Genomic DNA, 24,851 nt, shown 5'->3' with positions numbered 1-24,851 from the left:
TAAATAATTCGGTGGAGCAGACTTTACCTACATATGTAATTCGAGTATAAAACCTTTATAGGCTAGAATGTACATTTCAAATGGATCTCAGAGGTGGTCCTTATCATGAGGTAAAAGTGAGGCCTTCCCTTTAGTTAATAGTAAGATGTTGTCCAGAACAGGTAATAAGTTCTGTGCAAGGGTTTTTTTTTTTAAAAAAGCAGTTCAAGGAATGTTCAGGGCTGGCAGAGTTTATATATTCAGTAAGATGAACTCCAGAGCAGAGTATGAAGAACTGTAGTGTCTGGTGAGCTGCTTAGACTCAAAAAGCAAAGCCAGAATAAATCATATCATGAAGATACCTATATTTAAAATGACTTGTGTATAAGATACAGATCCCCATGATCTAGTCATCAGCCTGTTTTTCAGTAATGCCACTATAGTATTCAGTTCATATAAGAAAATGGCAAGCCAGCCAACATAGATGCTTTTGTGAACCAGGAAAAGCAAATTCACTTGCAATCCCAGGTTATCTTCTCTGAACAGAAAAACCACAACTTAGTTTCCGTTTTCAAGGAGTGGAAAGAAACATTGTGTACATCCAATTTTCCAACGGTACACTGCTCATATAATACCCACATGAGCACCAACAAGCTAGCTGCAAGTCCCCTTATTCCAAAGTCCAGTTCTTCTCAATAGTTTATTTACTGAAGGACAAACATTAGATATGTGCCCTTAGAAGAGAATGATAGTAATGCATTCAGGTACTCTTAAGAGCGTGAATTGCCCTGTGTTATTTGCTATAACCACGAGGATGTAACTTTTGCAGGGATCTGTTGAACCCTGAGGCTCTATGAAGACTATGGACACATACAGTCTTCCAGTTCTTTGGAACCTAATAACCACGATGGTGACAAGCAAGAATTCAAAGTTTAGCTTATTTCACACAAAGAAGCAATGTTATTGGCATGCAGCATCAAGTCTGTATTTGACCTGATACTGTTTTTCAAGCAAGTTATTTTTTTCACATTGAAATGTTTTTTAACAGAAGTTTTGTCCCTACAGGTGGGGAAAAGAGCACACCCACACAAGAAATTTATCCTTTGGAGTCTTATAAATGTGAGCGTGTGGTCTAATACTTCAGGGACGGGTTGGGTTTTGGCCTTTTCAACTTTACCCTGGAAAACATGGAACTTTTTTCTTCAAAAGGATTTATATTAGTCATACAATTTAAGATGTTTTGTTTTTTTAATTCCATTCCTTCAGTACTCTCTATTGTACTGCTAACCTCAAGTTAGAACACATCCAGAAAGCTGTAACTTGAACAACGCAGTATAATATCTTGGTACTTCAATTTCTCATATTTTAGAGATAAGGGATGCTTTATCACATGCTGAGCTGGTGATCAAATACTTGCTTTGAAAATAATGGATGTTTATTAAGATTCACTGCTTTAATTTGTTAATGTAATTGAATTACATGGCTCCTGCAGCTAAGTGAAGAATTGCAGTGTTAGTTTGGCTTAAAGGGTAATGCTCAGTCATTGAATTCCACGGAAGAACGCTCCAGTCCTGTCCACAGCAGCTCCTTTTCTCTTATACCGTCAAGATTTTTAGCCAATTCTTTTGTGCTGTGCTGTATTGTTCATACCTTTAAGATTTTTAAAGAGTGTTTATTCACAAGATACTTAGCAAAATTTACATGCAGAACTGGAAACAGCTTAGTGAAATGTAAGTAGGAAAAATAAGCATTTAAAGATATCATTGATATGATGGAGAAAATATATTGCCCCATGGGGCAAACATTTTACATTTCAAAATTAGTGTAACTTTTCATTTTTCATGACATGTATATGTAAATTAAATTAAAATGGTATTAAATGCATATAAAATCAATGTTCATCATTAGGCATTGGAACAATAAAAGTTACTCAACTTGAGAACACAACAGATTTCTAAATAGAATTTCTAAATACCCTATTTCGTTCAATAAGGGAACATTCTAGCCCGTTAAAATGTCAGTAAAATATTTATTATGTAAATTATTAAAAGAATTGTTCATAAGGTACAAAGGCAAGAAATCTTGAATCTACTACAGATGAACTTTAATAAAAATATTTTTAGAAGTACATATTTCAGAATCTTGCATAGTTTGTTGTATGCTACTTGAGTATTAAAAGTGGAATTTAAAACAAAATGGTAGATTTTGAATTGCATGGCAATACTTCAACACATTCTTGGATTATTTAGACAAAACCCACTCTTCTAAAAAAACAATTTAGTGCACTGCAGAGATGTTCATGTGCTCCATGGTGCTGCATGCCAACATCTTTGTGCATAGAAGTTGCACAAGGAAAAGCATGCCAGCCACAGATGGATCTGACTGGATCCACATACAGTTGTGGAGAAGACACACTGCTGAGATCCAAGAGGAATAGCCCATTTGAGCCACACCCGCTTCCACATCTGCCTGATCATGCACATCTGGAGGCACCTTCCCTCTTTGCGTAATGGGGCTGCCGGCACAGTGGGACTCTGTATCAGGCTCTGGGTGCAGAATACATCCAAGAAGCTCTGTCCTTTTTTCTGTGTCTAGAAACCTAGTGCATGCATGGGATAGCCCTTTTCTGCATAGTAGAAGTTCATCAGAGCAGAGACTGCCAGCAGCAAAAATCTTTAGTTTGGCAAGAATGTAAAAATAAAGCATCAGTGAAACCCATTAACAATATTATGTATATACAAACAATATATACAGCAAAATCAAAAGTTTCATTAAATAAAGCAAAATAAAGCTTACTACCTGCCTCAAACCAATCATTTTGTTTTATTTTTGAAGACCGTATTTTGGAGAAACCCATTTTGCTTTTTGAGCAATGGGGCTTTATGCAGTAGTCAAAGGCATTTTATTCCCTTTCTTTATAGTTTGGTATAAACTTTTATGCATAGCTCTTTGGAGCCCAAACTGTGCCTACATTTCCTACAACAGAACCTCATAGAATCCCAAGAGCGACACAATTTTTTTAAAAAAACGCCTCTCATAAATATACCCAAACAAATGAAGCAAGGAGGGGCCATTCTGAGGCAAGATATTATAAAGATGGTGCTTTGTCAGCCCAGTCCAGAACCCTGCATGCAGTCTGAACTGCATGCAGAAGTACTGAGCAAGGCCTCCTTACTTACTGGAATGGTCTTGCATTCCTCTGTTGAAAAAGATCTCCTAGCATGCCTCGAAATGCACTTGCATGGTGTTCAGTTCTAGTGCGTGAACTAGGAAACTATTGGCAGAAGTTTGGAAACAGAGGTCCCAGAGCTCCTGCGCAGAAAGGAGGGATGCACAACACTGGCTCCAGTGGGCTTCTGGAGTGGTCACTTGGTGTGAACATTAGGAGCCTGGCACACTGCCCTTGCCTGGTTAATAAGGAATGGTCTACTGCTTGTTGCTTTCCGGGTTTCAGCTGAAAACCCAAAATGATAGCTGGTTCCTGGCTATGAGAACACCCATTCTGAGCCTGTTTCCAAGATGCAGCTGCCTATAGTTCCAGCCTGGTCTTGACAAGAGCACTTGGGAGTTTTTGCACCATAGGAAAGCCTTGGATTTAGGAAAGCAGAACTGCTGGGGCATTGGGGTGCTGCTGGGTTATGCAAGCAGCGGATAAGTTGTACAGGCGCTAGCTGGTTAGGGACTTGCGCGGCTTGAATGTTAGGATTCAGAAAAAGCAAGTATTCCAAGAGGTAACGATATATCCTCTGGAGGCATCTGAAATTCTGAGGTTCAGTTGTAGAGTGTAACACTGAAAAAAGAGGGCATGTCTATTTCTGATACAATTTTCAAGGAAATCGAGTAAGATAATATCTAGGGATTTAGTTACCACAATGCCTGGTGATGGCCTGTAATTAGGATTTAGAGCAGCAAAATATCCCAAGGTAAAGGATGGTCATAGTCACAGGCCATGATATGGTAGTCGTGTAAGGCCCCCTATAATATTATGAGGGCCAGACAATGAAAGTACCGATAAAATAAAGTATTCCCAACAGATCTTAGTATTCTTCCGTTAGCAATAAAATGGACAAATGGTCCATCTCTTCCTCCCCTCCCCTGCAAGATTTATTTCCAGAAAATGTGCAGCCCACTGGAAAAACAAGTCAGCCATTTAAGCAGTAGTAGTTTTGGAATGAATTGTTAAGCACGTCCATGCTATGTCTGCAAGGAGGGATAGCATCACTGAAGACAAGTGTGGCGCTGAATCCCAGATGTTCACTCTTGGTCAAGGCGTATGTTGATGGTCGCAAAACATCTTCCTATGCTGTGAAACAGTGGTGCAATGAGAACATCCGTCACACTCTTCCATACAGCCTGCACCGAGGGCAAGACCATTAAGCAGGACTTTATGAAAGGCACCACAACCCTAGAAGGGGAGGAAAAAAATAGAAAATTTAAGTGACATTTTGAGATACCGATCCTTAAATTTAGCTATCCCCATTAGTGAGTACTAAGGACCAAAAGCATTCAACATCTTTTTTGTTTGGGTCTACCCGTGTCACATTCTGGATATGGTAAGGAAGAGTGAATGCTGGATGGGAAAGAAATCCACAAAAGGGAGGGGAATCTTGGGAATATCTCTGCCAGCTGCACGAGATACAGGATGAGCACCATGGCACCCATTAATGCTTTTCCTGGTGCCCGCTTGCTTCTTTCCCAAACTACAGAGCCAATCCTCACTTTCCTCCATTTCCTTGGAGTAGGAGGTGCTTCAAAACAGCCCAAGCCATATCATCTTTGCATCTCTAGGCATCTAGGCTGAGCTTTGTTTTGCTTCCTATTACAGATATTTAAGCCTGGGTCGGGCCAGAGAAATAAACCAAAGGGCAAGCCAAAGGGTAGTTGGCCCATGGCTCAACTCCAAGGAATATCCGAGGAAAAGAGCATTATTGTGCTGTGGTGTACCTAGTTTTTAAGTTCTGATCTCTCAGCACTCAAGCCAAGAATGGTCATTTGGGAGTGACATTACTGTTCTGAAGTATTTACATTTCCAGCAGCAAGCACTGAAACAACTAACTCTGGTTATAGTCTCAGGAGTTTACAGCCCCTGGTGCATGTATCAAAATTATGGTGTCTCCATTCCAAGATCCATGTAAATAGCTAAAATCTTAACCTATTCTTCTGGGTTCAGATGCTATTAAATGGATCTGGAGGGACTTTACAGATCATGTCACTATTTGAACACCTGGGATTTTAAAATGTATTTCCATAAAATCTGTGGAAGGAACTGTTTAAAATTAATCTTGCTTAACCTTGTGTGGAAGCTCTCCCATTCTACAACACAGCGGAACAGTGAATTAACCCAAGATAAGAGGTTGGGATGGCCACACCCACAGGAAATGGTGCCAAAGCTTGATGGAGCTCAAGCATTACAAATACAAGGCTCTCTTCAATTTGGGGAAAAGGCAGGAAGGTAGAGGCTGTGCCTCAATTCTCCATGTGTACCTTAAACAACATTCTAGCATTTTATTGTGATTCCAATTATGAGAACTTGGGGTGGGCAAAATTAAAAATAAAAACAGAGAAAGGAAATCCTATGTATTGTCGAAGGCTTTCACGGCCGGAGAACGATGGTTGTTGGGGGTTTTCCAGGCTGTATTGCCGTGGTCTTGGCATTGTAGTTCCTGACGTTTCGCCAGCAGCTGTGGCTGGCATCTTCTTTTGGTGCTACACCTCTGAAGATGCCAGCCACAGCTGCTGGCGAAACGTCAGGAACTACAATGCCAAGACCACAGCAATACAGCCTGGAAAACCCCCAACAACCAAAGGAAATCCTGTTGGACTCCGAATTGGGACGGCTGATCATTTTATAAACACAGGCCGTTTTACAATGTCTCGATGTTTAATGTTCTTCACTGGTAACATGATGTCAAGATGTCTCTGAGGCACTCTCAGGTAACTCGGATGGATTTGGAAAATAATTGCTCTCTTAACATCATTTTTTTCCTGCTGAAACATCTAGAAGTGAGCATCCCCAGTACAGAATGTAGGAATGAAGTACCTTCAACATAAGATACCCGTAGGGTTGCCAACCTCAGGGTGGAGCTTGGAGGTTTCCTGGAATTACAATTGATCTCCAGACTACAGAGGTCATTTCTCCTGGAGGAAAGAGCAGTTTCTAAGGGCAGCCTGTACGGCATTACATACCTGCTCCGCTCACTCCCTTCCCCAAACGCCACTCTGAGGCTCTCCCCCAAATCTCCAGGAATTTCCCAAACTACAGTTGGCAACCCCAGATACTCCCAATCTTGCCTAAACTTTCCTTGTGTGGATTACATTATGTGTGGCATGTCTGACAAATCTAACAGACCCTTCATGGAATAGTTTCACGATTGATTCTTTCCTAATGTGGTGAACGATCATTTATCCTAATGTGGTGAACGATTAACAGGATGTACCTTCTTTATCCTTTTATTTTCTGAAAACAACGTCCCAGGGGAATTCTTTAGAATGACACAAACTCTTCTTTATAAAAGACTGATCAGCAGTATGGCCACACAAATAACATTTCAGGGGTGGTGGTGGACAGTGACCTCAAGTCATAGCTGACTTATGGCGACCCCATGTGGGGTTTTCATGGCAAGGGACTAACAGAGGTGATTTGCCACCCTGCAATCCTGGGCTTTGTTGGAGGTCTCCCATCCAATTACTAACCAAGGCCAACCCTGTTTAGCTTCTGAGATCTGACGAGATCAGGCTCACCTGGGCTATCCAGGTTAGGGCAACTTTTTAGTAGCTCCACTGAAATTGATAGGGTTTTCCCGTTGTAAGTACTTTGTCAACTATGTATAGAACTGTGATCTCCAATATGGTGCCCATGGGTATCATGACACCCATTTGGTTTTCCTAAAAGCAGAGCGCCAATCCTGGCTTTCCTTCACTTCCTTGGAACAGAAGGTGCTTCAGAAGAGCCCAGTAGGTATCACCTTGACATCTGCAGGGAGCACCAATTCAGAAGCAGATGCCTACATTATAGGAGGATGCTTGGAACCTCCTAACATTTTGTATAATCTTTCCATGTTTTGTGTTTTGACCCGGCTTCCGTGGCAGCCATTTTGTTCTAGAAAGACCTTCAGACCTTGGCTGAGAGGCACGAGAGACTGTTGAAAACTCAGCTCGGAAACATCTCTTTAGTTTTCAAGCAGTTATTCTGCTGAAGAAGTAGTAAGGGAATAATTGGACATTCAAAAGTTAACTATAATCCTCCTGCCCAAGGAGAGCCGTTTAGCAGATTTCTCAAGCGTTGCACTACATACACGAGATTTAGAATTCTAGTATGGGATGTATCTACTGAATAGACAAATATTCAAACAAATCTGATGGGACTGGAGGACTGACTGCGAAGCATCCCTCACACTGCTAGTGACTGATCTATTAGAAGACTCCAATGCTTCATGCTTGGAATTCCTGTCTGTCACAAGGCTGCATTAATGGCCTAAGATTTGAGGGGCCTACAGCCATTAATTTCCATTACGACATTCATAAAATAGTCGTGTTTGGAAAGCAACAAATTAAACTGATCGATAATGTTCTAGCTATCAGTCTTTTCACTGTGAAATCCACGATCTGTTCTCAGAATACCAAGTATTCACAGGCTCAACAAGGCTGCTCTAGTATATTCCTTATTTCACCCTGTCCTCTTTTGGATGAACAAAATTTCTCTGCTACCTGCATGTATTTAATTACACCATGTTGTTCCATTGAACATTCCATGCCCCTCCTCCCATTTTTTCATTGAAACAAGCATAGGTGGAGCTGAGAACTAGTTATATCTCCAGGCCATTAGAGAGTTTCACGGTTGACTCAGGATTTGAATCTGGATCTCCCTGATCTAAATTCAACACACTAGTCATTACACCTTAATAGTGATGTGGAACTGAGCTTTTTGCTACTGCAAGCTCACAGCATAAGCAACATACAGTAAATTAAATTCTGTAAATACCATCCAGTTATCTGCTCTGGATAACACAAAAATTGCTCAACGGCATCTACTCTTAAAGTATCTGACTGGGATCTGGGAAACCTGAGGTTTCAAATTCCCTCTTGGCTGTGAAGTTTGCCAGGTGCCCTGGGCTATCCACTCTCTTTCTTAGCCTAGCCCACCTCACAGGGTTGTTTTAAGGATAAAATAGAGAACTATGCTTTGAGCTCTTTAGAAGAAAGGCAGGATAAAAATGTGATAGCGTGTGCATAACCATGTAAATTCAATCTGCTGCTCCTCATTTAACATCTCATGTTCTCAGAGCAGAGCATGCAATGTTAAAGGCAATCTTGCAAGTTCTAACCTGTGCTATTTCAAGAAGACCCAGTCTCAGTCATTCAAAGACACAAATCCCATACTGATTTTAAAAGTGCCCCCTTAAATGAACCGATTTGCATCGCGAGTGAAGTTACTGCTGTGCTGCCTTACAAGGAAGCCCTTGAAAGTTACTAGCTCACAAAATGTGTCAGCAGCCCACCTGCCTGCAGCTGTATTAGTCATATGTGGCTATAAGGAGAAAATAAAACCATTCTAATATTTGCAAAGCTTGTTTGGAAGCAATTGTTATCACAGCTAACCAGGCAAGTGGCTAATTTACAAGTCTGAGTCATTGTTTCCTAGGTTATAGAAACAATGCTATGGTAATATGAGATCCAATGTTAAGACTTTCTCAAAAAGTACAGTAAATCCTTTGCTTTACTCATGGTGCTAATTTTTAAAACTTCCAAGAAACAGCAACAAAAATCTGTGCTGAGCTGCACACAGTCAGAAGTTATATTCTAAAGCCCAGAGCAGAATATGGGTCAGCTGAATGGGGTCTGGGTTGAGCTCATGTGCCTTCTCTGTTGCAGGTATTTAGCCTGGGCGTGGGCTTTTCTGGCAGCACCTCTGCGACAGCTGTATTAGATCTTCCTGTCTTTGTGTTTTTTGTCTGCTGCAGGTGTCTAGCTGCGGCCTATGATTCTGTGCGAGTCAGCAAGTGAATCCGAGACGAACTTGGAAGTGGTGCTGTATATTTTTTTCTTATTTTGTTGACATTATATTTTTCTGGCTTTTTATAAACTGCTTTGAATTCTGAGCTGAGAAAAAAAGAGTCTTAGGCCCATTTAGTATGGCACACTTTAAGCCGGCGTTTCTGATCAACGCTGAATTGGCTTGGGCTCTTGGCATTCTGCACTGCACGACCTCGAAGCGGTTTGGTGTCTGTTTACTCATTCCAGACAAGTAGAGATGTGTCTGTTTGAAGCCACCTTTTGTGGGGGCTGGAGCCAATGTCATTTTTAAAAAAAATTCAGCGCATGCATTGTAACATTGCAATGTTGGAACCCAGTGCGTCCACCATCCCCAGCTGGGAAAGGAGGGAGCCATTTGAGAAACAACACTGTAGCATCACAACCCTTTCTTCACTTTAAAAAAATAAATAAATGAGGAAGTGTGTGGAGAGCTGGGGAGGTAAGGGGTGTTTCCACTGGGCCACCAACCAATTAGTGCCCACAGAAAGGAAAAAGGGGCAAGAGATGCAGTTAGGGACTATGAATTCCGCACACTCCGAGACGTATCACGGCAAATCAACGACTTCAAAAAAAAAGTCACCTTATGTGTACACAGAAAAAAGTCAAGGAAAAGCCAGGGAAAGGGCCTGATTCTGCATCTCACGCCTCCTTTCCTTGTCTGAAAATCTGGAGATGGAGAGAAGCAGAATGGAATCTGAATTGCCCTAAACTAACAGAGCGGAATGAGCTTATAATATACCAAAATATAAACTAAATGGAGCTTTTTGATTATAGGCAGAATTTAGCTCGTATCATTTGAAATCCTGATTGTGAAATTGGATACCTGCCGCCGTGCATTTACAAAAGGGGTTGATTTTGAAAGCTTGCATAAATATTTATGCAAGATGTAACGTGTACCTTGATATGTCTTTCTCAGCTTAAAGCCTGTAGCGAGGGCAGGAAAATACATTCAAGTAAAAGGAGGACAGGCAGAAGCAGGATTTTTCTTTAACCAGCCTGCCAACAGCCCTCTCAGCTGGTGGCTGCTCTGGGCACAGTTTCAAATGGTTCTCTCATACCTACCAGATAATGTAACTATGGCCACCAGCCTAACTGAGCTTGCTAGAGGGAAGGGTTCAAGGTAAGCGACTTTTAAAACAGCAACAGCAGCTTTAAAAAGAAGCCGGCATATGATATTTGGGACCTTTTCCCTTACACCAATCTATTTTGTTCTTGTATTTTCACTCTACTTCAATGAAGAACAATATGTGAGTGCAAAATTCAAACCGTGAGAGGTAAAGTACTCCAGTGGCGGTATGCAACAGCTTCTCAAGTCCCAGAGAGCTCTGGGTGCAGAAGGAATGTGAGGTCAAGTTCTTCTGTGGATTTCTGGCACGCTACCACAGTAGCAACTCCTCTCTGTTGGCACTTCAGCAATGCTTCCTAACCGAGGGTTTCCAAAAGACTTTCCTGTGCAGGATGGAATTTTAGCCTCACTGTTGGGAGGCAGGTTACTAACAGGGTCTTCATTTTAAAGCCGAAGAAACAAAATACCAAGGCTGCGTCTACACCCCCTTATGGAACTGGCTGAAGCCAGGGAATTCACAATCCCCTCAGTAGAGTTGCTCTGGCCGTTTTCCAAGGGACATTGGGAGTGTTTGAATGGAATTCACTACCCTGCCCTCAAAAGCAAGCAATAGTTACATGTTTCCAAACTGAAGGGATTCCACAGGAAAACAGAACAATGGCCTTACATTTCTATCCACCTAATTCCATATCCACATTCTTGGACAAAGCACAGCCGGCCGAGAACATATACTTTGAGGGAGTCCTCAAATGACCGTTAGAAATGGCCAGAAAGTTAAGTAGCATGGATTAAAGGAGTCTTGTTTTCTCTCAACTTCTCAAGCATTTGAGTACCAGGCTAACCTTTTCTAAGTTATGCCATATAGGTTAGAGAGATGGGGGGCCCAGACTTACCTGGGCCAGCCGTTGCCGCCGGGGGAGGAGGAGTGGGGGATCGCGGCGACTGTCTTGCTCGCTGGCCCGCCCGGCATGCCCCGGGCGGGCCAGCGACCAACCAGTTCAAACTGCGGGCCAGCCAATCACGGCGGCCCGGAGTTGAACCGGTGGGGGGGGCGGGGCTGGCCGCGGGTCCCACGCGGCAGTTTCCTCCAAGGTCCGGCGGCCAGGTACTTAACTGGCTGCCGGACCCGCCCCCGCTCACTTCGTCCTCGGTGAGCGAGCAGACCGGACGGCTTTCCAGCGACGACGCGAATCGCGAGGACGAAGAGGCGGAAGAGCGGCGGAGGCGTCGGAAGCCCGGGCGCGGAGCAGCTGGTCAGGTTGCCGAGGGGTTTAGCTGAGCCCCTCGCGGTCCCTGATCCCAGCTAGCCCGGCGGAAGAGGGGCGGCCGGCAGGAGGCTCCGGCAAGCGAGACGAGCGGCCGGCACCCGGGGGAGGCAAGGGGCGGCCCAGCGGGAGTCCCAACGGGGGCGAGCTTCAGCAGCGGCAGGACTCGCGCCCCGGCCGTCCTTCCTCGCCCGGCGGGAAGCCCAACGGCGGGGACATCAGCAGCGGCAGCACTCACTCCCCAGCCTTCCTTCCTCGCCCACCCCCACAATCCCTCCGCGGCAGTGCAGGGCGAGCGGGGGAGGATCCATGGCGCCACGGAAGAGGCACGCCCCAGCGGGGGTCCGGAGCCGGGCACGCAGCCCATCAAAGGGGCCTGGGAGGGAGCCCAAGGGAGCCACCAGCAACCCCCCCCCCGGGTGAAGGGGCGCAGTACAGGGGAAAGGCCCGGGGCTCGGGGGAGGCAGGGGTCCGGCAGCAGGCCAGCGGCTGCCACCTCGCCCGCGCCTGGGAGGAGGGCGGCAACCGGCGTCCGTGGGGGGGAGACCAAGGCTCAGGGAAAACAGGTCACCAATCGGAAGGCAGCCAAAGCCGGAGGGCCCAGGGCACAGGCTGCTGGGCGGGCCAAGCCCCAGCAGACTGTGGGGGAGGCCAGCCCCAGTGCCCTGTTGGATATTTCCCGGGCATTGGAGCGCCTCACAGAGCGCGTGGAGCACCTGGGGAACTCCGGGGCTGGGGCAGCGCAACCTGCCTCAGACCCTGTTGAGGTCCCCCAACACAAGTCTCTAGAAAAGGCAAAGAGGGGTCGTGGAGTTGCCCGGCAGAGACAGGCTCGGTCCCCCTCCGGCTCAGGGAGCAGCAGCAGTGGGGACCGCCAGAGGCCACCCAAGCGGAGGAGGACATCGCGCAAGAAAAGGGGACGGCGCCACCGGCAGGAGGAGACAGACAGCGATTGGAGCTCAGGTGAGTCCTCTTCCTCGGACGATGGGGCATCAGGGGAGGACTATTGGGTGGTGGCAGCAGGGACCCCTGGCCTACCGGGGTGGGCCCAACGCAGGAGGGACAGGACACGGCTGGGGGAGGGTGACCCCAGGGAGGTCTGGGGCTCTGCGGAACCCCCGCCACGGGTCCCACCGTTCACGGACAGCGAGGACCCCCCAGGGATCCATTTGGCACGCAGGGTCAGGGAACGCATACTGGACGGCTACTACGTAGACGTCCTAGCCCTTCTCCGTCCAGAGGCGGAGGACGGGAGATGCGCGCCACCAGCCAAGCGGGACAAAAGGGGGGGCAAGAAGGAGGTGGCTGAGCGGACATTTGCTAACTGGCTGGAGGGTTTCACGGTCTACATGGGGGTCATCCAGGCTGCTTACCCTGAGCGGGGTTGGCACCTGACTAATCATTTGGGGAATGTCCTACGGGCGCGGGCCTTAGCGGGGGAATCTGCTGCCATGGATTATGACGAGGCCTTTCGGAAAAGGGCCTCTCACAACCCCAGGGCCCGCTGGGACCTCATTAGCCAGAAGCTCTGGCTCTGGCTGGTAGGCCCACACATGAAGGGGAAGGGTGACTCCCTTCGGGGGGGCCGATGGCAGCCTCGCAGGGAAAAATCGCGGGGCGTGTGCTGGGAGTACAACCAGGGGAGATGCCAGCGCTCAAAGTGCCGCTTCGAGCACAATTGCGATTCCTGCGGAGGGCCCCATCCCTGCCCATCCTGCCCCAAGGGAGGGACATCCTCACACCCCTTTCGAGGGGGCCGGTCCTCCAATAGTGCCCGTAAGGACGGGGGATCGGCCGCATCCACCAACCAGCCCGCCAACGGTAACTAGTGCCCCCTCCGAGGGGCTGGGTCTTGCCCAGACCCCCGTTCGCCTCCAGGCACTGCTCCCCTTGCTGGCACGCTACCCCAACAGGGAGGCTGCCAAGTATTTGCGGGAGGGGTTCGCATCGGGCTTCAGCATCCCTTACACAGGGCCGCGGGTGGCATCCTCCTCGGGGAACCTCAAATCCGCTAGGGAGCTCCCCGGGGTGGTGGCGGCAAAAATTGCCAAGGAAGTGGCAGCTGGACGGGTGGCAGGCCCCTTCTCCAGCCCCCCTTTACCCAACCTGAGGGTGTCCCCCCTGGGGGTCGTCCCGAAGAAAACCCCAGGGGAGTTCCGGCTTATTCACCATCTGTCTTACCCCAGGGGGTCTTCGGTTAACGAAGCCATCCCTCCTGACCTATGCGCGGTTAAGTATGCGTCATTCGACCACGCAGTGCGCCTGGTCAGGGCTTGTGGGCGGGGGGCCCTCATGGCCAAGTGCGATGTTCAGTCGGCCTTCCGGCTGCTACCAGTTCACCCACGGGACCATTGCCTGCTGGGCTTTAAGTTCCATGAACACTGGTATGTGGACAAGGCCATGCCCATGGGATGCTCTGTGGCCTGCGCGGCGTTCGAGACCTTTAGCACCTTTTTAGAATGGGCAGCCAAGGGCCGCATGGGGTCTCCATTTATTACTCATTATTTGGATGACTTCCTCATCATGGCCCCGCCCGACAGCTCCTGTTGCGCTGCAAGGCTCGGCGCCTTCCAGGCCTTAGCCTCGGAATTAGGGGTCCCCCTGGCTCAGGAAAAGACCGAGGGCCCTGCCTCTCGACTCACCTACTTAGGGATCGAGCTGGACTCGGTGGCCGGACTGTCACGGCTCCCCAAGGACAAGCTCACTCGCCTGCGGGATCTCATCACCACCATCCTGTCCCGCTCGAAGTGCACCCTCAGGGAGCTCCAGTCTGTCATCGGCCACCTTAATTTTGCCTGCAGGGTGGTTTCCCCGGGGCGGGCCTTTTGTGCCCGGCTCGCCCAGGCCTGCCGGGGCGTGACCGCCCCTCACCACCGGATAAGGATCACCGCGGTCCTCAGGGCAGACTTGCGGGTGTGGCTGGAGTTCTTGGACAGGTTCAACGGGGTTTCCCTGTGGCAAGACCCGCTGGACCTAGGGTCAGACCTACAGGTCCACTCCGATGCAGCCGGCAGTCTAGGGTTTGGGGTCTACTTTCGGGGACGCTGGTGCGCCCAGCGGTGGCCGGACTCGTGGGCGGGGTCGGGAATCCTCCGCGATCTCACGTTCCTGGAACTTTTCCCCATCCTGGTGGCCGTGTGCATATGGGAGGAGCTCCTGCGGAACAAGCGGGTGACATTCTGGTGCGACAACATGGCGACGGTAAAAGTAATCTGCCGCCAATCGTCTCGCTCTGAGCGGGTAATGCGTTTGGTCCGCCGTTTTGTGCTATGCTGCCTTGAATCTAACATCACCTTTCTTGCCCGACACATAGCAGGGGTAGATAACGACCTAGCGGACGCGTTATCTCGCTTCCAGATGGAGAGATTCTTCTCGCTGGCACCAGAGGCTCGTCGCGTGCCCGACCCATTCCCGGAGGAGCTGTGGCAGATTGGAGGGAGTCTGTAACGCAGGGAGTACTTTGCTCGGTGGCACCTTCCACCCTCCGAGCCTACACCACAGCAGCATCCAGATTTCAATCCTTTTCCGAGGGCAGTGGGGTGGGGGTGGCCTGGCCGGCAACCCAAGACATGGTCCTGCGGTATCTGGCTCACCTCCGCGAGCTGGGCTTGTCCACCAGAACCATGAGGAGAGACCTGGCAGCAATTGCGTTCTTTTCCAAGGCAGCCGGCTCCCCGGACCCCTGCAGCAGCTTCCTGGTCCGCAAAGCAGTGGAGGGTTGGGCACGGCTGGCCCCCCCTCTTCCAGACCACAGGCGGCCCATCACCTTGGCCATGCTGGGGGATATCATCCGCGTGGTTCCCGACGTTTGTTGGTCCCCATTCGAGGCCCAGCTGTTCCGCACGGCCTTTTCCTTAGCCTTCTTTGGGGCGTTTCAGGTGGGCGAGCTGGTGGCCGGCTCTCGGTCGGACGGGGGGGCCCGGGCTCTGCAGGAGGGCGACATCAAATGGTCCCCTCGCCGGGTCTCCATCACCGTGCGCCGCTCTAAAACCGATCAGCGGGGGAAGGGGCACACCATCACGCTGCGGCCCTCCAGCAGCCGGGCCTTGTGCCCGGTCCGGGCGGCGGGAGCTTACCTGGGGCTTCGGCCGGACATCAAGGGGCCATTCTTCCTGCACAGGGACCACTCGCCCCTCACCCGCTACCAGTTCGCAGCTGTTTTGCGCTCCTGCCTGGCGGCCCTGGGGTTCCCCCCCCCGGGATTTCGGTACACACTCCTTCCGCATCGGCGCAGCAACAGAGGCGCATGGGTGCGGGTTGCCTGCAGTGGCCATAAAGGCCATCGGGCGGTGGCGGTCCCGGGCATTCTGGACTTACATTCGCCCGGCAGGCGGGGCCTCTCATTAATTTTTGGTTACTTGCTTCTCTTTGGCAGGGCGGAGGAGGTCGGTCTGGATCTGCGGGCACAGCATCGTGCACTGGGCTGGCAAGTATGCAGAGTCGTCCGGCTGGGGCAGGCACGTGGGTCTGCAGGAGCACCTTCACATTCGCTGGCTCGGAGTGCGGGGCATGCTCTGGGAGGCCCTGGTCCCTATGCTGCAGCGGCAGGCGCGTCGGTCAGGCCCGCCGGATGCATTGGTCATACAGCTGGGCGAGAACGACCTGGGCAAGCGTGAAGGCCCGGAGCTGAAGCGAGCCATGTGCGCAGACCTGGATTACCTGCAGGGACTCTTCCCACAGACCTCCATCCTTTGGTCGGATTTACTCCAGAGATGTGTGTGGCGGGGGGCTCGCTGCCATGGCAAGGTGGAAACCGTCAGGCAGAAGCTGGCACACGCCATGGGCCAGCGCATCGCCGCCATCGGGGGAGCCCTGATCACCCATTGGGACATTTCGCATCGGGTGGCCCCGCTTTTTCGGCAGGATGGGGTTCATCTCTCCAGCTGGGGCAACGACATCTGGCTGCAGGATCTGAGGGACGGTTTGCTGGAGTGGTTACAGCATTAGGAGTGTTGGCGGGAGCCACTTGTGGCTCTTGTGGCGGTTGGGCATTGGATCGGATCCCATTTGTTGGGGAGCCGGGACCTCGTTCACAGGCTCCCCATGGAGGGGATTCCCATAAGGAATCTTGGGAGGGAGTTATGAAGGCACGCCCAGCTCGGGGGCTGCCGGGGCATTCTCCCTCCCAGGTGGCAGGGGGATCACCAAGGGTGTACACCAGGTGACTTTCCCCCCTTTCCAATGCCACTCCTTGGTTCCCCCCCCTTGCCGCCGGTGGCTGGGGGGGCGGGGGGTCATCGGCTGACAGGCGGGTCAGCCGATGCGGTTCTGCGGATCCGATCCACATGCGGGCCAATACTCCTGTTGCTGTTTTATGTTAATAAAGTTGTGGCCATTTTTTCACCCAGCCAGTGTGTGTGTGTGCTTGTGTCGCTGCGCATCTCCTCCCGCTCCTCTTCCTCTCGAGCATAGGCGGTAAATGGGGGGCCCAGACTTACCTGGGCCAGCCGTTGCCGCCGGGGGAGGAGGAGTGGGGGATCGCGGCGACTGTCTTGCTCGCTGGCCCGCCCGGCATGCCCCGGGCGGGCCAGCGACCAACCAGTTCAAACTGCGGGCCAGCCAATCACGGCGGCCCGGAGTTGAACCGGTGGGGGGGGCGGGGCTGGCCGCGGGTCCCACGCGGCAGTTTCCTCCAAGGTCCGGCGGCCAGGTACTTAACTGGCTGCCGGACCCGCCCCCGCTCACTTCGTCCTCGGTGAGCGAGCACCCACCCTCCTCTCCCTGTTTTGTTGTGTTTTAACTGTCACAACTTTCTGGCGGTTGGGCATTGGATCGGATCCCATTTGTTGGGGAGCCGGGACCTCGTTCACAGGCTCCCCATGGAGGGGATTCCCATAAGGAATCTTGGGAGGGAGTTATGAAGGCACGCCCAGCTCGGGGGCTGCCGGGGCATTCTCCCTCCCAGGTGGCAGGGGGATCACCAAGGGTGTACACCAGGTGACTTTCCCCCCTTTCCAATGCCACTCCTTGGTTCCCCCCCCTTGCCGCCGGTGGCTGGGGGGGCGGGGGGTCATCGGCTGACAGGCGGGTCAGCCGATGCGGTTCTGCGGATCCGATCCACATGCGGGCCAATACTCCTGTTGCTGTTTTATGTTAATAAAGTTGTGGCCATTTTTTCACCCAGCCAGTGTGTGTGTGTGCTTGTGTCGCTGCGCATCTCCTCCCGCTCCTCTTCCTCTCGAGCATAGGCGGTAAATACCCAATGGAAGAGTTCCCATCTAACCTAATCATTTTGTTTTATTTTAATCTGGTAAGATTAAATTCTGGATCACATTATACTGAAGTTAATGCAAGTACCAACTGAGGCATCCGTGCCCATGTTGATAGCCATGTGGACTTTGCCCACCAAATGACAGTGGCTTCAGGGTTCATTTTTTAAATGAAGAGGAAGAACTGGAATATGTATGGAGACTGGCTCTCCCTCACCCAGTGAAATTAAAGGAGAAGAAACACTCGTTCAGAAATGAGGTAACATTAGAGGAGGAGATAGGACGGGGCTGTGGAACTTAAAATTAGCTTTCCCTCAATATCTAAATCCTTTTTGTTGGCAGTTCTTTACGTGTCTTGAGCATGAACAAAGATGTAAACTTTCAGAGATTTTGAAGCCGTGCCCCCACCCGTTTTCCTATTTTTAAAGTGGAAAAAAAACTGGGTATTTGTGGGGATAATAGTGACATTCTTATCAATCCTAAACTTTTAAAATTGTTTTAACAACATATAATGCATAATTTATGACTTGGGTATGGCAAAATTGTGCTATCTGGCATGTTAAGGAAATTTAAATTTTAGATGTCTTACAACGCAATCATATGGGCTTTTTCTTAGGAGTTAAGTCCCACTGAACAGACTTAAGCAGAATTCTGAGTAGAACCGCTGAAGAATGATCCTAAACAGGTCTACTCACAATCCTATTCAATGCAACTTACTCCCAGGAAAGTGGTGTTAAGGTTGCACTGATTCTAAAAGCAAAATTGTAAATAAATTCAACACACCCTATGCGACCTTACTGCACATACAAGTTTTGTTCTACTTGAGAGGAAGACAAATAAAAGTTGAAAAAAGGAAAGCACAACAAAATAAAGTGTGAATAAGAAATAAAGTGTATTATTTGTACTGTCATAATAGGACTTGCAGCATATTTGGATACTGAATTAAATTTTGTACCACTGAAAACACTGGACTCTAATAATGGATCATCTCACATATGACAGCATGTCACTGATGACAAAACTAGTCATATTTCAATAATATACAGCATATTTCTGTTTACATTATACACAGGTAGGGCTTTTTTTCAGCAGGAATGCGGTGGAGCGGAGTTCTGGAACCTCTTGAAAATGGTCACAGGGCTGGTGGCCCCGCCCCCTGATCTCCAGACAGAGGGGAGTTGAGATTGCCCTCCGTGCCGCCAAGCTCAACTCCCCTCTGTCTAGAGATCAGGGGGCGGGGCCACCAGCCCTGTGACCATTTTCTCCAAGGTAAACCCACTGAGTTCCACCACCTCTTTTCCCAGAAAAAAAGCCCTGTACACAGGAATTATTTAATGCTGTAAATTTTAATGCATGCATTAAAATGCACACATTCTGAATGATTAACACTTCCATTTGAAAACATTTTACTCATTCCAAAAGAGAGAGAGAACACTAGGAGTTTATCTAGAGATTCTCAAAGCTTCCAATTTTTCCTTAGGCAGGGGGTTGTTTTTCTGGGCCTTTGGTTTTCTAGCCTTTGGGTCCCAGACCACATTAGCAGTCTTTTTGAATGCTATATGCTTTTCTTTAGAACATAAAGAGTCTTGCTGGCTCAGACCAGTGGTCCATCTAGTCCAGCAATTTGTTTCACAGGGTCCAAAACAGGTGCCCTGGAGGGACAACGAACAGGGTATAGAGGCTGCCTAATAGCACGGGTATTTAGAAGTTTGCTGCCTCTGAATATGGAGGCTTTCTTTAGTCATCAGGGCTAGCAGCTATGGATGGACTTATCTGTCTAAATAGTTTAAGCAGTCTACGTAGTTTCCCTACTTGAGTGGAACTAGATACCTGTTTATAGCTCTGTGGACAACTGGGACACATTTCAATGAGCCTACAATTTTAAAGAAATTTATCCCAGAGGCACCTTTCCTACTGCAAAAGTGATTTTTTTAAAAAATAGTTAAAATTATTTAACCGCTATTATCTTGCTTTTCTAAATCATCTTCAAATGGCTTGCAAAACAATTAATAAGAGCCAAACCTGAAAGAGAAAATGGAGAACTAAACCACATTAATAAAAAGGCATTTTCGGCCCCTCATGGTCAGGCTCAGCAATGAAGGTGTTCGCTGGGAATCACATTCCAAAGACATGATGCCACTTCCATGAAAGCCCTACCCTTCTTTGCCACTCACGTCCCCTTAGATTTGCAGAAAGGACCAAGAGAAAAGAGCTCAAGGAAGATCCAAGGGCTGAAACTAGGTGAGGCCTGCAATCTCCTGGAACTACAGTTGATCTCCAGATGAGAGAGATGAGTTACCCTAGATAAGATGATTACTTTGAAGGGTATTATATACAGTTGAGGTCTTTCCTGTACCCCACCCCCTCAGGCTCCACTCCAAAATCTCCAGGAACTTCCCACCCAGACTTGGCAACCCTTGATGGAACCAAAGCACCAGTGTTGGAGTGAAGGTAGCAGCAGGATTTTCCCCCTTCCCACCTGCTACTGCAGAACTGTAAAGGTAAAGGTAGTCCCCTGTGCAAGCACCGAGTCATTATTGACTCATGGGGGGACGTCGCATCATAACGTTTTCTTGGCAGACTTGTTACGGGGTGGTTTGCCATTTCCTTCTACAGTCATCTACACTTTACCCCCAGGAAACTGGGTACTCATTTTACCGACCTTGGAAGGATGGAAGGCTAAGTCAACCTTGAGCTGGCTACCTGAACCTGGCTTCCGCCAGGATCGAACTCAAGTGGTGAGCAGAGCTTGGGCTGCAGTACTGCCGCTTACCACTCTGCGCCACGGGGCCCATCTGCCACGGGCAGTCAACTGAGCCCACCAAAATTCTGCTGAGTGCATAGGGAGGATGTGTCAAGGGACCTTCATGAACAGAGTTGAAGTCAAAGGGGGAGTGTTCAGTGGGAGGGAGCAATCAGTATAAATTTCCCTCCTGTCCTCCAATAGAAAGAACACTCATCTGGTATAACTGCTGTTATGCGAGCAGAATGGTGCTGCAGGATCCAACCCCTAAGTGTACGAGCAAGTATAGTATATGGCACTGACGCTGGCATGCTCAAATACCCTCAGGAAGAGCTCACACAAATGCCCATCACACTAAAATCTGGTTTTGGCTATCATACATGCAGGTGCACACACAAAGGGTAATTTCCACTAATACGCTTAAGAAATACAATACCACTTAAAAGCAGCAGTGGGACAGTTATGCCATTTGACACCATGCATAGTATTGTGAACAGCTCTTCCATACAGGCATAAGGAATTGGTGTGTTCACACACACCCAAATCTGCAGTGCTGTGACTGAGGGCCAAGCTACACATGACGAATGACACTTGAACAGCAAGTGTATTTCTCCCTGTTCACTTGCCCTCCACTCAATCCACTTGCCATTCAAGTGTCATTCGTCATGTGTAGCTTGGCCCTGAGGGACTAGATGACTGCAACTATTAGTAAAAATAGAAGGATTGCAATTTTCCTTACATGGTTATTGCAAGAAAATGGCTGTAACCTCAAGCACACTTTAAAAGGAAGCAGAGGTACACTGAACTCAGTGGGGTACACGGCCTGCTTCACACATGCATGTTTGATGACTGCAACAGTTGTGTGAACATACAAGTATGATACTAGAATAACATCACTGTTACCTCAAATGTCACTTTTTAGTAGAGTCCATTTGCACATTCAGCTGCCAGATATTAAGCTGATAAATCATGCGATGTGTGAACCTATGTCGATATTTTGATCTGCAACTATGGCTTGTGTTACACATTTCCTGGAATGAGGTAGTGGAATTCTGAAGTGGCAGAATGGGCTTTACCACTTTAGACTGCAAGTGGGTGTCTGTGAGCCAAGTTTTTAATGTCCTCTGCAAACTAAACAAAAAAGTAGCAAAGCAGGAAGAAAGAGTCTAGTTTAACTTTCTCATATGCTACACAAGTTTCCCATTACAGGATATCATTAATATAGGAACTTTGGAATAATGTAATCCTTCACCAGCAGTTGAAGGGGTAGAGTGGTACCACTTATTTCGGCTGCATGTGTAGATCATGTCGCAACTTTGAAGCACTTTGCACATTAAGGTTTCAATCCTTTGTGCACTTTCCTGATATGAAATGCCATTCAAGGCCATAGGCCCTACTTCCAAGTAAACACCAACAGGCCTGGGCTGCAAGAATTCTGTCAAAACGATGGATATTAGCAAAGCAGTCTAGCATAGCCACCAGCAGCAGTGATGGTGGCAGAAGACGGTGACCAAGAGTGAACTACTGCTCGGAACATTTCCCACCCATCGCATCCAAATACTTTTGTACTATTAACACCGCAGCAGACGCAACAAGTAAAAAACTCCTACCAGATATGCAGGCAGCTGAGCACCGCAAAGAGAATGCCTGCGACCAGAGCCAGGGGGACAGCCAGCAAAAGGGTCAGGAGCTTATAGATCAGGTACTTGCTGAGTTCGAAGAGCGCGTGGCTGCAGATCCAAACTCTGTCAAAGGAGTGCGTGGAGGCAGGCTCGGCGATCACGTCCTCGAAGCCGAGCTGGAACGAGACACAATAAGCATTGGCGACACCCGCCTCGGTTTGGAAATGCAAAGCGGGAGAGAAAGAGCGAGCGAGGGAAACGGTGGCTTTTGTGACGGGTCTGAAAGAATCCTGCTGAATCAAACAGGCCTTCTAGCACATTGTGTGGAAGAGACCAGGGGGGCCGGGAGGGGGTATCTGTGAACAGCCGCAGGTCGAGAGCAACCTGCGAACGCTGATCTGCGCGTCGGGCTCGCAACTTCAGGGCGCGCAAAACAAGTCGCGCGTCCCCCCCGCCCCCCGGGAAGAAAAAAGGGATTCGGGGCAGCCCGAGGAGTCCCAGTTCCTGGGCTGGAAGGGGAGGCAGCCACGAGCTGAAAGAGCCCTAAATGGAGTCAAGAGCAACGACTCCAGGAAGCCGCCAGAACGGCAGCGGCGGGGAGAGGGAGCGCGGGGATGCCCGGCGAGGCTCCCCGGCGCAGCGCCTCACCTTCAGGTGGCTGTTGAGCCCGCGCGGGTCCCTGTCGCGGGTTTCCTCCGGGCTCTTCTCCGCCTCGGACAGAGCGGGGCTGCTGCTGCGGTTGAAGCCCTCCTCGTCCATGAAGATCTTGGTGTCGGCCTTCTCCTTCTCCAGCCCCATGGCCTCTCCTGCGCCGCGCCCGCGGGGATCTCCCCTGCCCGGGCCGCCGGATCACGCCGCGCGAGGGAGCGGCAGGCAGGGCCCCGGAGCAGACCACGCCCCGGCGGAGCCGCGCCGAGGGACCAGGCTGGCCGGGCAAGGCAGCAACGACTGGGGAGCGTCGCTGCCGCCGCCGTGCCCGCTAGGGCTGCCACGCATGCTCCGAGAGGCGAGAGAGAGAGCGAGCGGCTCCCGCTCGACAGCCGAGCCTCCCCGCGCTTTGCGCAACGCCGCCGCACCTGCTGGGCAAGCGGGGAGGAACGCTCTGTACGCGCTCAGAGGTCTATGTGGGAGACGTGCCAGCGCCTTTTTCAGCGGACCAGCACTCGTTTAGTTGGTTAAATAACAACAACATTCTATTTCTATGCCACCCTGCAGGCCAACTTAATGTCACACTCAGAGTGGTTTACAAAGTCAGTGTTATTATTATCCTCACACAATCACCCTGTGAGGTGGGTGGGGTTGAGAGAGCTGTGACTGACCCAAGGTAACCCAGCTGGTTTCAGGTGGAGGTAGGGTTGCCAGCTCCAACTTGGGAAATTCCTGGAGATTTGGAGGGTGAAACCTGGAGAAAGTGGGGTTTGGGGAGGGAAACAACCTTGGCATGGCATAATTCCATACAGTCCACCCCCCAAAGTAGCCATTTTCTCCAGGTGAACTGATCTCTGTGGCCTGGAGACAAGTTGTAATTCTGGGAGTTCTCCAGCCACTACCAGGAGGCTGGCAACCCTAGGTGGAGCAGTGGGAAATCAAACCTGGTTCTCCAGATTAGAGCTCTGCCACTCTTAACCACTACACCTGCCTTTCTCCTCACGAGGGACGCAAAGCAGCTTATGTCCTCTCCTCCATTTTATTTCCACAACAACACCATGAGGTAGGGTATGCTGAGAGTGTGTGACTGGCCTGAGGGGATTTGAACCTGGGTCTCTCAGATTCTAGTCTGACTCGCTAACTGCAATGCAACCAACAAACTAATTATAAACAATACAGAGAGTGGACCGCAAGGCATAACGGAACAAAGAGATGGCACTCCAAACTCTTCTTATGGTTAGGTTCCTAGGCAATAAACGTATAGCATTAATACATCTGCAAGGGTTACTCAGAAATGTGTGTGTTATTTTGGCACTGCCTACATATTTTATAAGTAGGAGTCCATAACTGTCCTACATCTCCCATTGTAGGATTACATTCAATTGGTTCTTAATTTGTTATTTCTGCTTTCAGTGCACAGCAACTGTGGGTTGAGGCGTCCTGGGAAGGAGAAGAGAGAACCTCGGATTACAAAGCAAATTCTGAGAAAGGAGTACGAACTCTTAACAAGTCTGTACTTTTGTGGGGGAGGGAAGAACATAAGTAAGGCCTTTACATGTCTTTCCATTTATGGATCTCCTCCCCAAAGCACAGGCAAATACAATCCTAAGTAGCGTTACACCCTTCTAAATCCATTGAAGTCAGTGGGCTTAGAAGGGTGTAACCCTGTTTAGGATTCCACTGTAAATCGCTGCCACCATCGGCCTTTTTTATGTATCTCAGGGAAGACAAACGGAAGCGCTTGAAACAGTTACCAGTACCATCTCATTTGGTGCTTCAAATCGGTCCTCAAACCCTTGTAACTTAAATGGATGGCAAGGCCTGGAGCAGCGTAACACACGCCAGGGTAAAAAGCGACAGGGCCAGAATATTAGGACCACAGTAAAAGAAGATGAACACTTGACAAGCGCATCCTATTCAAATCAGGGCTGCCGAGAGCCAAGGCTAGATATCAGTTCTCTCTGCTCCCCCCCCCCATATGCAACCATCAACATCATATCAAATCAAGCCACGTGACTTGTCGAGATCCATAGGTCAGAACCATGAGAATTTGAAAATTCCAGTCTCCCCCACCCCCATCCCTGCCTTGGCAGTCATATTCACAAAAGTACACGTTAAGGCAGATTGCATCCACAGTGAGTCACAGAGAAGTAACCAGCTGGCCGCCTTCCCATCTCCAGCAAAGGGAAAGGGGGAGAACTAGTGAGCAATTGGGAAGAGAATCAAAACAGTCCCTCCAGCTAATGAGATGCGGCAGATATTGGCTTGGTAAAGATCTGAACACTT

General features: G+C 49.3%; 1 protein-coding gene across 1 annotated transcript; it reads right to left on the bottom strand.

The window, feature by feature from the left end:
- Window positions 1–1,988: 1,988 nt before the first annotated feature.
- On the bottom strand, window positions 1,989–22,919 carry CAV2 (caveolin 2). Its single transcript, XM_054988773.1, has 3 exons — window positions 22,566–22,919; window positions 21,906–22,093; window positions 1,989–4,384 (listed from the first exon to the last, which is right to left on the bottom strand). Exons 1-3 carry the CDS (start codon window positions 22,713–22,715, stop codon window positions 4,234–4,236), a joined length of 489 nt encoding a protein of 162 aa, XP_054844748.1. The 5' UTR covers window positions 22,716–22,919; the 3' UTR covers window positions 1,989–4,233.
- Window positions 22,920–24,851: the final 1,932 nt, after the last annotated feature.

This window comes from Eublepharis macularius, chromosome 9, assembly GCF_028583425.1.
Source record: "Eublepharis macularius isolate TG4126 chromosome 9, MPM_Emac_v1.0, whole genome shotgun sequence".
Lineage (NCBI taxonomy): Eukaryota > Metazoa > Chordata > Lepidosauria > Squamata > Eublepharidae > Eublepharis > Eublepharis macularius.
The sequence above is the reverse complement of the archived record's forward strand: the minus strand, read 5'-3'. Positions and strand labels throughout refer to the sequence as shown.

Coding starts and splice junctions, on each gene's coding strand:
- CAV2 (XM_054988773.1), bottom strand. CDS start 22,715: ATGGGGCTGGAGAAGGAGAAGGCCGACACCAAGATCTTCATGGACGAG. Junction 22,094..22,565: donor GGCTCAACAGCCACCTGAAG/GTGAGGCGCTGC, acceptor GTCTCGTTCCAG/CTCGGCTTCGAGGACGTGAT. Junction 4,385..21,905: donor CTCAGCTGCCTGCATATCTG/GTAGGAGTTTTT, acceptor CTCCCCTTCTAG/GGTTGTGGTGCCTTTCATAA.